Source organism: Sylvia atricapilla, chromosome 5 (assembly GCF_009819655.1).
Source record: "Sylvia atricapilla isolate bSylAtr1 chromosome 5, bSylAtr1.pri, whole genome shotgun sequence".
Taxonomy (NCBI): Eukaryota; Metazoa; Chordata; class Aves; order Passeriformes; family Sylviidae; genus Sylvia; species Sylvia atricapilla.
Window position 1 is genome coordinate 17,107,484 of NC_089144.1, and position 15,209 is coordinate 17,122,692.

The window sequence follows — 15,209 nt, forward strand, 5'->3', positions numbered from 1 at the left end:
CTATATCACCCCTTTCCAGTAGCCATGATGCCAGCAAGTCTGTGCCCCTAATGCACAGTATAGGCTGCCCTTTAGGTGAAGTGAAAAATATAGAGAAAAAAAATTATTTTAAAACCTTATCTAGAGAAAAAACTGTCTGAAAGTTAAAATGTCTTGGAGAGAAATGCATGGCTGTCTAGGGGATAAAATAAGCTTTTCCTTTTGTATACCAAAAGATGTCCAGGATGAGTCTGAAAAGTTCCCAACTCCACATGTATCATTTGTACCTAGCTGAGACTTGGTACTTTTGCAAAACAGATGCAAAGGCTGCTTAAACTGAATGCCTGACTTCTACATGGCAAAACTTGAGGAGAGCTTCTTTCTCGACATATTGATCCTGAACCTAGGAGAGTGATGAGTGGAACTCAGCAGTAATTTAGAACCCCTTGGTTTGAAGCAGTGTGCCGTGCTCAGTTGAGCACATTTAATGTCCCAACAGGTTTCCAGAGCAGCCCAGAGGTGCCTGATCAGGAAGTTCCCTGAGCGGCCCATCCTCTTCTGCACCTCCATAAGCCAGGGCAGCAGTGCAGAAATTGCCACTGAACCTAGGTGATTCAGAGCCTCCTGAAAGTGCTACTTTCCCCTTTATTTATTTTTCAGGCAAAGATGGAGTGGGGGGCTGTAAATCCAGTTAAATTGCTACAGGGATGTCATTGCTTACTTTCTAAAGGGGCTTCTCAATTGCCCAATGCTGATGCACATGCAAACCCTTGTGAAAGCTGAGTGTGTTTGCTGTACACAGGGTACATTGCTAAGGTTTGCGGAAATTCTAGAAGGTAATTTAATGCTTTTTTAAAAAAACAGGCTCTTTTTTTCCTTATTTTCATTTTCAGTGGAATGAAGAATTATTCTTAAGGATTATCATGAGTTGGTGAATAGGCACTGGAATAAAGCTCAGAACATCTGAGTTCCATTTCCTGCTTTTATCTGCTGCAAGATTCTCCCCCAAATCATTTCAATTCTCTCTCCCCTTGCTTGTCTAGACAGCAGAGTACTGAAGGCAAGGGCTGCCTCTCCCTCTGGGTGAAATCTGGTCTGACTGAAATCAACAGCCAAAAGCTCACAGGATGCAACCCTAGCATCACTGAAGGCAATGGCAAAATTCTGGCCAGCTTCAGTGGGGCCTGAATGTCACCCTAGGTATTTCCACAGTGCCTAATTTAACAGGGCCTTTATCTCAGCTGGGGAGCAAGATGCCCCTGTAATACAAATAATGGTATTTATAAAGCACCTCTCACGCACACACAGCACTCTACAATGTGGGGAATGTGACAAAGAACAGAGCTCCTGCCCAGCAAAGCTTCCAGCAGCAAGGCAGGAATGGATAAATTATAGGAGAAAATAATGACAGGTACCATCCAGGCAAAAGAAAAGCAGCATGTGGTAATTGTAGCTGGAACGCTTCATGGAGCAGCTGTTTTTCAAGAGCTCTGTGAAGAAGGAAAAATGAGAGCTGGGCAAACCTAGAGAGGCTATTGCAGGCATGTGGGTGGTAAATAAACTGTCTGAGGTTGTAGAGTCAGGTTTAGCCTTGAGTGAAATACTGCAGGCATCGTGGAAACTCTTAACCATAAGGCTTTCTAATGAAAATCTTGACAGACTTTTAATGATACAACTGCTCCAGGGGCCTGTAATAAAAAGGTGAAGCTTATAACATTTTGGGCTGTCCTGATTGCTCAGTGCTGCCAGCTTTCACCCTGACAGATTGAACTTTAGCAGTTCGATTCCCAGACTGAAACACTGCCAGGATGATACCGCCTCTGCTCCTCAAACATTTATTGTGTGTTTTTCAAATACCATACAATAGTCCAGGGCAAATAGCACACATCTTGGTTCACGTTTTGTAACACCTAGACCTCATTGCTGTGAGGAGTCAGAAAGCTCTTTGGTGTCAGGCTCAAAATTGTCTCTTCTCTTGCCAGGGGACACTTGAACTGGCTTCAGCTGGACCGCCGGGTGCTGGAACATGACTTCCCAAAAAAGTCAGGACCGGTTGTTTTGTACTTTTGTGTCAGGTAAGTGCCTGATGGCAAGCCCTTCTCAAGGGGTACAGCTCCAGACAGCCTGTTTCCTGCAGGGCAGGAAGTGAGCTTGTCAGTTTCTCAGGAACACCTGTGGGCAAACAAACACTTCCACAGAGGTTTCTTTTGAGCTCTTTGGCTTTGCAAACTCTTCTCACTCAAGTGTAAACAAGTAGTAGCCACACCGACACCCATAGCTGTCCACAGGGAAATGTTCTATGAGGGCAAAATCAGATGTTATGTATTTACTCTTCTGCTTATGGGCTTTGAGCTGGAAGGCCCAAGCTGAGTAGTGTGGCAGAACAAAGCCTGCTTTCTGCCAGGATAACCCTCTTTAGCCAGCAACCTGCAGGGAAAACACTCACTTTCTCATTGGTGAGCCATCAGTTTCCTCTGGACTGTGCCCACAGTGTGCACTCTGTCAGAGACCAAATTTGTCCCTGTACAGCTCTGTCATATTCACCTTCTGAACTCAATGCTACAGTGAATTACCCACAAGTAGCAAATGATGCAATTTTATGGCAGCCGGTTGGTTTCTACATGGCTGGACCAGACTATAAAAGTTTTAATGAAGATTACAGCAGTTTGAGAGCTTCAAACTTCATCTGGGATTTTTACAAGGAACTGTTAGTGTTTGGAAGCTGCTGGAAGCTGCCAGTGCTCTTATGCACACAGTGCCTTTGCCTCCAAAGGAGATATTTTCTGAGAAGACAAATTTGCTCCTGCAGCTTTGAAATGCCCAGAGAGAGGCTGGGGGCTGGGATGGCATATGTACAAAATTAAGTTGAGGGTTTTGACTTACTTTTAATGGATAGCTCATGTCTAGAACAAGCCAGTGCAGTGCAACTGTGTCTTTTTCTGTTAGGCTTTCCACTCCAGTGTTATATTACATCTGACATCACTCTCATTCATTCCATAGTACCCACAAAAAATGAAGACCTACTTTTGAGTTTCTTCCCCTGAGTGAAGCTTTTTTTTCTCCACATAGTGATTGTCATTCGTTTAACTTCCATTACAAGGCAAGCTTTTTAGGATAAGAGACTCTTTGTTCTGTTTTGTCCCCATATTTAGTGGTGGATATATCTTAGGACAAATCAAGACTGCGCAAAGCCCTGTGAGTCCAGAATTAGCCTGATATCTCCCAAGAAAAGAATTAAGTTAAGGGTAGATCTAGAGCTGAGCATCTTCAGCGTGTGAGATCCAGATCCACCTGTGCTTAGAACTACACAAAATTGTTGATGCTCATTAAGAACACGGCCAGTCAGTTACCAGACATCCTGTGCAGGGGCCAGACTGGGGAGTCTATGCTAGGACAGGGATCCCATGGAAAGCAGGGAAAGCCCTGAGTGAGCAAGAGCTATGTGTTGGGCTTAGGAGTGGAACTGTAAAATGCATGAAAGCTGGTGCTACCGAACCACTCTCATATTCATTTCAAAGACCACTCAACAAGCATAAATATTGCCATCTGTATTGTTTTATGAAAGTTGGCAGCACAGTGGACCAGTCATTCTAGTGGGATCCCAGCCAAGAGACATCCTAGGATACAAATCCAGATAACAGTTAGTGAATGAGTGACCCCTCCTGTTCTGGAATCTCAATCCATAGGGAAAAACTCAGCATTCAGTGTCTGCATGTATGAAAACCAGACTGACTCTGGACTTACACTCTTATTGATGGCAGTAATTGTGGAGTGGATTGTCACACTGAGTTACAATTTGGATTGGACTGGGAGCCAGATGCCTCAAGAGTTAGGAACAGGCATTAACTTACCATGCCTTTTCTACTGCTTATTTCCCTTGTGGACGTCAGATGCTGGCAGAAGTTGAAAAGGTTTCCCAGCACATAATGAGTTCCCATGTCCATCCCCTAAATCTGATCTGAGCAGAAGGCAGTTGAAGACACCGACACCAGCCAGATGGCTGAAGTTGGAAAGGCCCCACATATCTGTTATCCAGTGGTTTCAGTTCTGGCTTGGGAACTAAAGTAAGGGCTGAAGGAAAGGTTCTAAAGAGACCCACCCATAGACAGGGTGGCTTTTTTACAATCTGGGGGTTTGCAGCAGCTTGCAGAGCCATTCATAAATGTACCATAAACAGAAAGCTCCCTCCCCCCTGCTGCCATCAAGAAGAATGCAGAGATAGTCAGTGCTGTACTATACTTAATCACAAATGTGTTACTTTTGAAGGAACTGTGTGCCCATGACACCTACTGTGTCACAGATAAAGGCTTGCCTATGGTTGCAGATACCTTTTTGCATTACCTCTCCCAAGTATTGAAGCTGACAAAGCTTAGGTTGATACTGGGAGTCCTCAGTGGGGAGATACAAGTAAGACAAGTAACTGGATGTGCCAGATGCTCATGACACAGAATTCTGTTTATTGCATCAGGATTTAGCAATTGTGTGGGGTTTTCCCTCTAGTCGAAGTAAATGTACAGTTCAATCACACTGCATAACTACCGAAGAGATGAAGCCTCAGGCAAGTAAAGTAAAAGGTAGTTTGTGAAGAGGAGAAGCTACAGTGAAAACATTTTCACCTTTAATGTGACCATCAAATGGTTTTTACCCTCAACATTCCTGCAGCAATGTGGAGGGCATAATGCCCACCAAAGATGCCACAGATTTTTGCCTGCTCTAAAAGCACATTTAAAGGGAAGCCTGCCTTCTTAAGAAACAGCTTCTTGAAAGAACTGTGCCGAAAATAGGACGTTTCACAAGCTTTGCAGTGTGAAATTCTCTTCCCTTTTTAAAATCTCTGCAGCACTGTTGAAGCTTTGTCTTTTAACACACATTTCCTTGGGGTTTGACATTGTTGAACACTGATCTCCAGTGTCTTTCCTCTCTTCCACTATCAAAGACCAAAAATTTCACAGGACTGTGTCAAAGGAGGGGGATTTTAGAAGGATGTTTTTAGCACTGGTTTGCAAAAAATTGCTTCTTCCATTGTACATTTACACAGCTACTGAAGCCTGCCTCCCTGTCTTCAGGTTGTCATCTAGTGCTTCAATGAAAGCTTTCCACTGAGAACATAGGAATCTAGGAAGTAATGAGAGCTCTTGGGCAGCTGTGAATTGCCCCATGGCTATTGTGCAATATTATTTTATAAGACTCTGCTAACATGTGTTTACATAACTCTAAAGACACACATGAAAGCAAGAAGGAGTGCCATGTGTCTTGCAGGGGAGGAGAGATGTTGGGCAACAGAATGGGAGTGACATTATTTCTCACCTTAGAATTAGCTTCCCTGGGTGGCTTTCGACAGCCCTGGTTGCTTGGTTGTTGATAAGACATTCCCTGCTTTAAAGGGTTTACATGCCAGATGAGAGTCACCACTGAAGTCCAGGAGAAGCAAAGGACGGGGATGAAGAAAGGAGAGATTGCCTGATTAGTTGATTTTACAGAGGTGTTTTGAGGCCAGAAGAGAACAGAGAAAATTGTCCTCATACCATGAGCTTTGGGGTGAAGTGCAGGAACCTAAGTACAGTGTGGGGACCTGGGCAGCAAAGGAGATAAATAGAGATTGCAAGGGTTCAGATACAGGTACATCCTTTTGGCTGGGAAAGAAGCATTTTGTTCAGACTCATATAGACAGAAAGAAGGCAAAGTTACTCCTTTTGTGTAAGGCTTTGATGTGAGAGAGAACAAGAGCACTAGACATGCTGTTTGTTCATGGAAAGCAAAGTTGGCCAGGCTCTGCAGTGAGTTCTCATCCTCAAACAATGGCCATGTGAGATTAGCAATCCTTAGCAAAGGAAGCACCAGCATGGGTCTGATCTCTTTATCTTCTGTATGTTTGTCATGCTGTTAATTTATATGAACAAGCTTAGCAAATAAAATTCACTCCACTGGTGGATCTTTTCCCAGGAATGAATATATTTGTTCTCAGGGCAACTTCACCAGCTAAACAGTGACAACTCACTGCAGAAGTCGTCACAGTAAATCAGAAAACGTCTCACATGGAAAGGCTTTTCTTTCAAAAAGACATGGAACAAAATGTGAAATAAATCCTCAATACTCAAATACACTGTGGGGCAGAGTTTGTATCTATGGGCTAGCAGTATTCCCACAAAGGAATGTCTGTGTTCAGCAACATCTGGCATGTGTTCATATATACTGGCTAGGCTGAAGTCAGCATGGGAGCTGTGGGGGCTCAGGACTCTCAATATTGAGACCAAACATTTTGCCAGGTTACCACAGCTACTACAGAATAAAGTGGCCTTGAATAAGAGACTGGCACTTAAACACAGAGTGCAAAGCTCATGGGTGTCTGTGCTCCCCTTAACCTGAAGGAACACAGTTCTGTGTGCACTGGTCCAGGTCTGAGGCAGGTGGGGCAGGTGGACAGTCTGAGATGAGATTCACCACACCAGAGCTGACATCTTTACCTGCCAGACAGCTCTATGTCATGGCTAATTAGTGCAGCCTCCCTGTATAACCACTGGAAAGAAATAGGCACCTTTCAGGAGCAATTCATCTGACTTATTTCATCTGACTCATCCAAAGATGACTGCTTTGGAATTCAACAAGTTGCTGGCTTAAAAATCCTGTGTCTCTTCTCTGACCTCAGACCCTTGCTCAGAGGTAGACGTATTTACCTAATGCATCCCTCTGTCCTATCAAGTCGATAAACTTAAAATTATTTCAAGCAGATTGGCGCAGCCAGGGTTGAGGAAGCGTTTCCTATCCACAGGGTTACACCTGGCTATCTAAATGGAATTGGATCAGATTTCAGTAGTTAATGAGGCCTTATGCTATTTTAGTCTTTCAGCCCTTCTTTATAGGCATCTTTGAACCTGTGTTCCATGGGAAAAGGAATAATACTAACAGTGGAAGAAGCCAAAGGCCATTTGAAAATAGTTGGCCTGGGAAGGAAGAGAGATAGTTGTTCTTCATAGGGCTAGCTGGACCTTAGAACTTGTCACTGAAATACATTTCGGCCTCACACATGGGCAGGGACAATTAAGGGGTGCAGACTCAGAGCATCCTGCTCCCAACTTCCCCATCTGACTAACGTGGAATCCCAGCACACCATGGCTGTGTGTGCCACTCTCATCCACTCAGCTTTGCTTCTCTCCAAGAAATCAGATTAGAGGTTGTGATGACAGCAGCCTGCCTTGGCAGGAAGAGCTGCATAGAACCACACAATATTAACCTCAGCAATTTATTTCTCTTGCACATAATGGGCTGCCTTTCTCCATCCACAGTTTTCCGCACCAGAGAAGGGTATGTGGTGCTCTGACACTTTGCTCCAGGCAGGGAAGGAGGGAATCACCAGCTCTTGTCTCTCCCCTCTGAGGAGGGAGGAGCAGACAGCCCTCCTTCTGCCACATAGTGTGAAACTAGGGTTTACAGGGACTGGGGGAAACACACAAACAGATTATTTAACACATAAAATTTGCAACCAGAGGAGAGGAAGAGAAGTGGCAGAATTTGCTCTCACCCAAGGTTCGTTACACCTTTTACAACCCAGGAGAAGTTGCTGGGGCAAAATTACATATACACAAATTATTCCACTCCTCTGCTCTTCCTTCGCCCTGTGCAGATCCCTATGCACTGCAAGGAGGGCAGTGCCAGACTCCAGTTTCCATGGAGCTTGATCATCCCAGGACTGCTCAGGGAACTGCCCTGAGATGTTTCAGCACCTTGGGGTGCTCCATCCACATTCTTATGGCTAGCTGTCTCTTCCCAGATCTCCTTGCAGTTGTGCTGTCTCCCTCACCCACTCTCAGTACCAGTAATGAGCCAGAAACTCCCTGAATTCGTGCTACTTATAAGGGGAGACAAAGAGCCATCTCCTGCTCACATTATAGCTCTACATCTCCGTGTGCTGCTGTGGGATGCTATAGAAATAATAGCACAAAACTAGAATATTGAACCCACATAATCAAGCCAGTTCCACCAAACTGCTTTCAGGGTCTCCAATGAGCTGCTCTGTCGATACAGTCCATGCCATAGCCCAGATCTCTTTGCACAGCATGTGTTTTGCTGGTTGGTGTGCACCAGCTGTGTGTATGCTAAGTGGGAAGATCCCAAAAGCCGGCAGCCTTGTAAATCCCCTCCTCCCAGCTAGCTGCAGTGTATAAATACAGCCACTCAGACCTTGTTTGTGCTAGAAGACAAGGCTCCCTGCTGACAATTTATTGCAGCCTTCCCAGGGTGGCCCCCTGCTCTGTTCACCCGGGGGAAGGTGTAATAAATTGCCTGCGGGGAGGCTGTTCTCCTCAGAGTCTCTTTAGAGATATGAGAAACTTCTGTCCAGTCAGAAGATTTACTTGTGTGAAAACCGACCTTTGCTTGAGGAAGGGAACTAATGGGGCTCTGCTACTTAGCACACAGCTCTGAGCTAAGCCATCCATTACACACACATCTTAATAGTAGTCTGGCTCTTGAGTCCCATAACATCATTTCTGTTTTCTGCTTAACTAGGAATATATTTGTATAAGTGAGCTGTGTTGAGAGAAGGGGATAAGTTGTTTTTCCTTTCCATTCAGCCACCCAAGGGGGTAAAGAAAGCGACATTCTGAAAATTCGTTGTTTCGAGCTGCGTTTTGAATGTGTTGATGCTGGCAGCATCGTCTTGTCTAATTCTGGGAAGCATTTAGACTGCATGATAGGTACCATGCAGAAATGATGGATTCTGTCAGTGTAGGAATTGTAGCTAATTTGGATCAAGCTGCAATAGCTGTGTCAGTGCCTACACTGGGATTCTCTGACTGGGTCAAAGTCACTCAGACATTGTTTCTCCTTTCACTGCAATTTGTGTGTTCATACCTCACACCAGTGGGTATGATGGGTTGTCATCAGTGCAGCAACAGCAAGGTCTGCTGTGAGGGGTCCTGTCACCATGGCATTGACCAAGGGTTGAATCAGTAAATAAGTGACCCTCGTGCCAGCTTTGACAGACAAATCATACCTTCATGTCCTGCTGACAACACATGGGACAGCTGGAGGGATTTCTATTCCTAAAATGGTCCAAAATCCTCAGATAAAAGATGCTATCTAGATGCTGAGGGGTGGTGTTATGCAAGACAGTACACCCAGCGAGTTACTTCTAACAGCCAAGATGTGACTCTTGGCAATGACCAAAGAGCAGGAAAGGGCTGTGCTGATGCTCAGGAGATTGAGGGGCAATTCCCCTGGTGACAGAGGGAAAAGAGGAGGAAGGCAGTGTGCTGCTGTGATCCAGTCACTGCCCTCACCTCACATTTAGGACAGAGAAGCACATCACTCCAAGCCAAGAGGAACTGCAACAGCTTTTGTACAAAACCACATCTTTTTGTACAAAGATGCACTTCTCTTGCAAGGCAAGCTAAGCTCCAGGGGACATTGCAGTGGTGGAGCGATTTACAGACTGTGTTGAGCTGGGTTGCTGCTTTTATAGTTTGGGCAGGCTGGGTTCCCCATGTAGGTAAGGGGCAGAGGATTTACTATACTCAGGTCAGTGTCTGTGCTTGTGCTTTAAACAAACACAAGGGAGGAATGTACCTGCACCACCACCTTGATTCCTTCCCTTCTCTATGTTTGCACTGGAGCATTTGGTAGTTTGCACTCTCACGATATACAGCCTGGAAGAGATTAAGAGAGTTGGTCTCTATATATTCCAAAGCAGATCCCTGCATGTTTTTGTACATGGAAAAAATGAGGCGTAGAATGAGCAAACCCCCATGGTTTTCCAGAGATTCAATAGGCCAACATTTTAGAAACATCAAGAAAAATTGACTGACAGTAGGTAAAGACACAGACAACTTCATAGCAGCTGGTGAGAGAGAGGACAGGCTCAGGTTAAACACTATCCACAGCTTTTTCTTTTGTTAGCTGTTATTCCCTGTATTTCTGGAATCAAATTCACCTCCAGTTTCAGGGCTTCCCCTGCAATGAGGTAAAAGTTGACACAGGTCTCTCTTGCTGCCTCCTGTCCCCTGCATACCAATCCCAGGTGCTGGATGAGGTGGGCCTGAGCACAGCCCAGGCACAGGGGGCAGGACATGGGATCCAAAGCAAAATGAATGCAGAAGGGGAGGTAAACAGAGCTTTTCAGCTGATTTTCATTCCTGACTGATTACTTAACAGGCCAACTATTTAGCATGAGCATTGTCTGCTTTTAAGTGTCAGCACATAAAAGTGTGCTCCCATGACTATTAGCAAACAGCGCTGGAACATAAAAGGAGCTGTGCAGCCTGTGCTGGTCAGAATACTCATTTAGCATGAGACACTGCATATAATGACATCTGCATTTAAGTCCATTATACTGATGTATATGATCTTTCTTTTACTGGTTAGCAAATGGCCTCATATTTTTCAAATAATCCTCTGAGGTTCTGAATGACATGGTGAGGGATAATGAGCCAGACATCAGGATGGATGAGGTAGAAAAGGGGTGTTCTCCTTTACCCATTGCTTTGTAATAGTGAAATAAGGGGTAGTCCATTGACAGGGTCACTGAGCTCTGCTGACAGCTCTGCTCTGCATCTCAACTAGATCAGTGTAGCCAGTTGGGACAGAGGTGGATAGAGATCTTTTGGACTAGATGGCTCCCACCAAACTCAAACTTCTCAAGAAGAAGGATGGTATCACTGCCCCAGGACAGACAGACACCTGAAGTAGATGAGACATTTGCTGTGGTCATGTTTTGAAATATCTTTGTGTTGAAGATCACAGTGAAATTCTTTTACCATTTGGCAGGTTCTGCTTGGAAGTAAACAGATGGGCATCTGCTCTCAAATGCTATGACAATCTATCTGCCCAGTCAGCAACTCAAATGCTGAGAGCCTGGTCCCTGCTAGGTGGTAGGTGGCCAAGTTCAGGCTGACAGGATATGTCTAGAGCTGAGTGTTAGAGGCAATGCTAAATATTTTGTATTTGACAGTTTCTTTTGGTGTATGGAGATCAAGAGTGCTGCTTATTTTTTCTCTCATTGTACACACAAGCACCCCACCAGCTCAGGTGCTTGGTAGTCCTGAATTCTTCTATTGCCACTGCAAGAACAGAGCACTGGTGTTCAAACACCTTCCCGTAACTGCTGAATTTGCCCATCTGCACATACACACACACCTGGGTTCACAGAAAGGAGACCGGCAGCAGCAGTAAGGGATTCTCCATCTCCTGACAAACCACTAATCATACTGGTGAGTCCTGGACCCAGTCAGGCATTTCTCTGAGCCATGAGTCAGAAGTAGGTGGGTCTGTGTGTAAAGCAAGGGAGAAATTCTGGTAGTACCACAGTTTCCCCTCACCAACAATCAGGAGTTTCCACAAGCACCATTGTGAGTCTGTGCTTGGCTGTTTAGATGGGAATTGCCATTCATCACAGCATGATGAGGGGGCTTAAGCTGTCTCAGAGAAAGTTGTCAGTTAACCAATGCTTAATGGAGAGCAATCTGATCAATATGAGACATGTCCGCGCAGCTAAAAAGCCTTAAACGTTTCAGATGCAGTAGCTTCTGAAGTCTTCCAAGACGCTTTCTGCAGTACTCATTATTTCCCTGCTGCTGAGAGGGAGCAGCTAAGATAGACACTTCGTGTTCATTACCCAGCATAATATTCACTGGTCTATTTAATTAATGCTTAGAAAATGTACTTGATGAATTACAAGTTACTGGGGGTGGGGAGGGAGGAGGAATGCAGAAATAGATTAACATTGGTTGATCTTTTAAATTTTCTCAAAAATTATTCCTTTGGTTTTACACTCACCAAGCCTCATGGGGTGTTCCCTCTTCCTGCAGACAGCTAATTTCTCACAGGCAATGTCGCTGGCTATCAAGGAACCTCTTGTAGGAGCTGCTGGAGGCAAAAGTATTTGCTGAGTGTATTGCAAGAGATGCAGGTAGTGGAGCAGGGGTCTTGGACACATTGTACCGCCTGTTTGCCTGTCCAGCCTATCTGTTATATCCCAGACACATCAGCTTCACATCAAATGAAGGAATTCTGCTCTCTGGGGAGTCCTCAACAGAAATCTGAGAGCTGCCTCTCAAAACTGATGATCTTGAAAGGCTCCTAAGCTTAACAGGCAAAACAGACAGAGGGGGGCAGAGAAAGGAGGGGTGTTTTTTGAGCCAGTTCAACAGCCCAAGCAGCTAAATTATTTTCTGAAGGTTCACGAAGGAAACCTGTGTCCGAGTTGGGAATTCAACCCAGATTTTTGTTTCCTTGGTTCATTGTCTTAGCAGCTGGATGCTCCTGCCTGCCTCCTTAGTCATTGACGTTGGTCATTGTAAAGTGTGGGTTCCTGCACTGTGTTCATAAAAGATGGTAACAGGAGGAAATGTGACAGAAACTAGTCATAAGTGCAAAAAAAAAAAAATGTGTCTTTCCCTGCCCTTTTTGTTGTTACTGCACCAACTGTGGATTCATGGTAATCTACTCCAGTTCAGGTTTTCTAAGCTTGCCACACAGAAAATCCCACAAGAGTTCCCTTTGCAAATCTGTTTTCTTTTAAGTAGCACCAGTTTCCTGATGCATATGTTCCACATTTGTCTGGGTGCATGTGTGAGAGCCAGTAGCTCCCCAGCTCACTCTCTGCTCTGGAGATCACTTGAGAATTGGGTTTTCTTTGTGAGATGAAGTATCGTGTGCAGGCTCTGTGCTCCCAGAGACTTAATTTTGTACAGAAAACGATCTATGTCCATGTGGAAAGCCTTGGGAAAGCTCCCTGCAGTCTTAAGAAATGCAATATTGCCCTCTAGTGATGATGAGAACGATCGCACTTGAGCTGGTGAAACAAAAAGCTTTTTGGCTAACCTTCATTGGGATGCAAAATGAAAAAAATGTTCTTGTTTCTTCTGACCTTGGAATGAGGAAACCTACCATCATAACTCAGAGAGCACTGGTAGCAGTGGTAAGAAGAGAAGGTTGTTCAAGAAGCACAGAATGTGTAAAATTGCCATTATTCTCCATTAATTCAGCAGAGGGGAAGCCAGCTGCACTCAGAGAGCAGATCTAGTAAGAAGATTCCTTTTTTAATGCATCAATTTTTGCATTTCTAAAACCAAGTATATTTTTTTATTTGGAAAAAAAAAAAAAAAAAGGCTGTTTTAAGGACAGGAAGTGAAATGGTGAAAATCAGAAAAAAGAAAAAGTTTCATCTTTGTGCTTCATCATCACTACATTCAAATGTTTTTGGTGTTTTGTGGATTTGATTGGTTGTTGGTGTTTTCCTGGGGTTTATTTTATTTTATTCAATTTTCATTTTTATTGCTCTTCTGAAGGGAGAGAAGGAAGGGTAATACAGACAGGAGCCCTTCAGCAGATGAGCAAAATGTTTCTGTCACTCTAAAAAGCAAGGAGTTGGTTTTGCCTGTCATGAAATAAAGTGTTTTGAATAGCCTTCAAAGGACACTTAGGAGCACTACACAGCTTTGACCTTTGCCCCTAAGAAGGTTACATTTAAGGCCCTGGACTCTGCAAATAGCTGGATGTGGACAGTCCCTTCAGTTGTTTCTGTGAAGCCTCAGGAGTGTCCGCAGGTCTGTCTGCTCCCAGACAGCAGGGTCAGGGACTGGGGTTTCTCTGTAACTGGACCCTGCATGTCAACACAGATTTCTAAGGAATTTGGCTTTTTAAAAGTCCCTGATGCAGACACCATTTCCCTGGCACCTTTCCTATTCTAATTGCCTCTGACAAGGCACGATAGAACTGGAATTTATGTAAGGAACATTGCTTTCACTGCACTGCAACTTGAAAATCACTACCAAACAGCATCAGCAGACAGACCTATTTATTTTTCCTTACCTAAACCATTAAGTAAATGCCAAATTCACCTTAACAGTCACTGAACGTATCCAGTTTCTCTGTTACTACAATAACACACAGCATACATATATGGAATGATCAGTTGTTAACATTGACAGTATCCAGAGCATTTTTCCCGAAAAAAAGATCTCAAGGCAGAATTAAGGACAGGAGTCAATTCTCACAAGGCTCTCACAAAGTTCACTGCCAAAGCATCAGACCTTCAGAGCAGGCAGGACATGGAGTACTGAATAAATTCATGTATATAATGGGCTTTCAACATAATTGCAAATATTTGGGGCAATCAGCCAGTGCAAACGAGTGGGTTTTTCTGACACTGAGGGTTCGAGCTTTCTCCTGAGTTCTGAGAAGTCACTTCAGCTCAAAAAAAAAATAGATTGTGATCATTCCCTATCATCCCTAACATTGTTACTCATTGTACTGGTAAACTGTGCAAGGTTAGTAACTACTGCCTTACTGTGAGACCATAGATATAATATGTAAAGAACCCTTTATAAAATTTGTTTTATGCAGAGCTGAAGGGGACAGGGAAGGAACTCAGTAGTGCATTTCTGTGGATGGATATATTACAAGATGCAAGTTAACAGCACAGAATTGTTCTGATGTGTAAAGGAGTGATGAAGAAATGCTGATGGTGAAAATGTGATGGCAAACAAAGGTGAAGCTTACAAGAAAACAGAAAAAAGGTTTCTTTTAAGTCTTAAAACAAAGCGAAGGATTTTTTAGAACCTAAATTATCCACCTGATGATCCAGTTCCTTTGGTATGGCTGGGGTGGTGGTGACTGATCACGTCGTGGAGTGTGCACAAGCCTTCTTCACCACCTCAGTCTTCTATAAAGGAACAAAGTTCATTTTTAGTACATTCATCATGACTCCATTGACCACATTTTTCATTTAATAAGTGCATTTCCGTGTTTTGCCTTAGTTTCTTCGTGTCTCATCCCTCCTGCTTTCCCTTTCAGGTTCTACATTGAGAGCATCTCCTATCTGAAGGACAATGCCACCATCGAGCTGTTTTTCTTGAACGCCAAGTCCTGCATCTACAAGGTGAGGACCTGGGGAGCTCTGGGTGACACCTGGATCTGCATTCCCTGCCCCAAAATTTACACCTGTCACACCTGGACTTCAGATACAACCTTCTCCTCCTCCTCACACATTCCCTCACTCCTCTGTCTGCAGCTGCCACCGCACTTTCCTCTCAGAGTGGTTCTGGGGTAAAACAGTAACTCTTGTGGCTGGCAGGGGGGAATCTGCACTAAAAAGTAGAAGTATAAACGGGCTTGTATTTCGAAGGAAATACCTGGTTTTGAGCTAAAAACGCGCTGTGGGCCGAGTGGCCGTCGTGAGGGTGTCCGGCCCGCAGAGGGCGGCAGAGCGGCGCGGCGCCATCTTCGGGGACGGG

General features: G+C 44.3%; 1 protein-coding gene across 3 annotated transcripts in view; it reads left to right on the forward strand.

Moving 5' to 3' along the window:
- The window catches only part of FRMD4A (FERM domain containing 4A), a 210,677-nt gene that overhangs the window by 118,614 nt on the left and 76,854 nt on the right, over positions 1-15,209 (forward strand). For all 3 annotated transcript variants that reach the window (XM_066318802.1, XM_066318801.1, XM_066318804.1), the window contains exons 4-5: positions 1,962-2,054; positions 14,770-14,854. In XM_066318802.1, the coding sequence (XP_066174899.1) occupies positions 1,962-2,054; positions 14,770-14,854 (178 nt within the window). The remainder of the gene's footprint in view (positions 1-1,961; positions 2,055-14,769; positions 14,855-15,209) is intronic.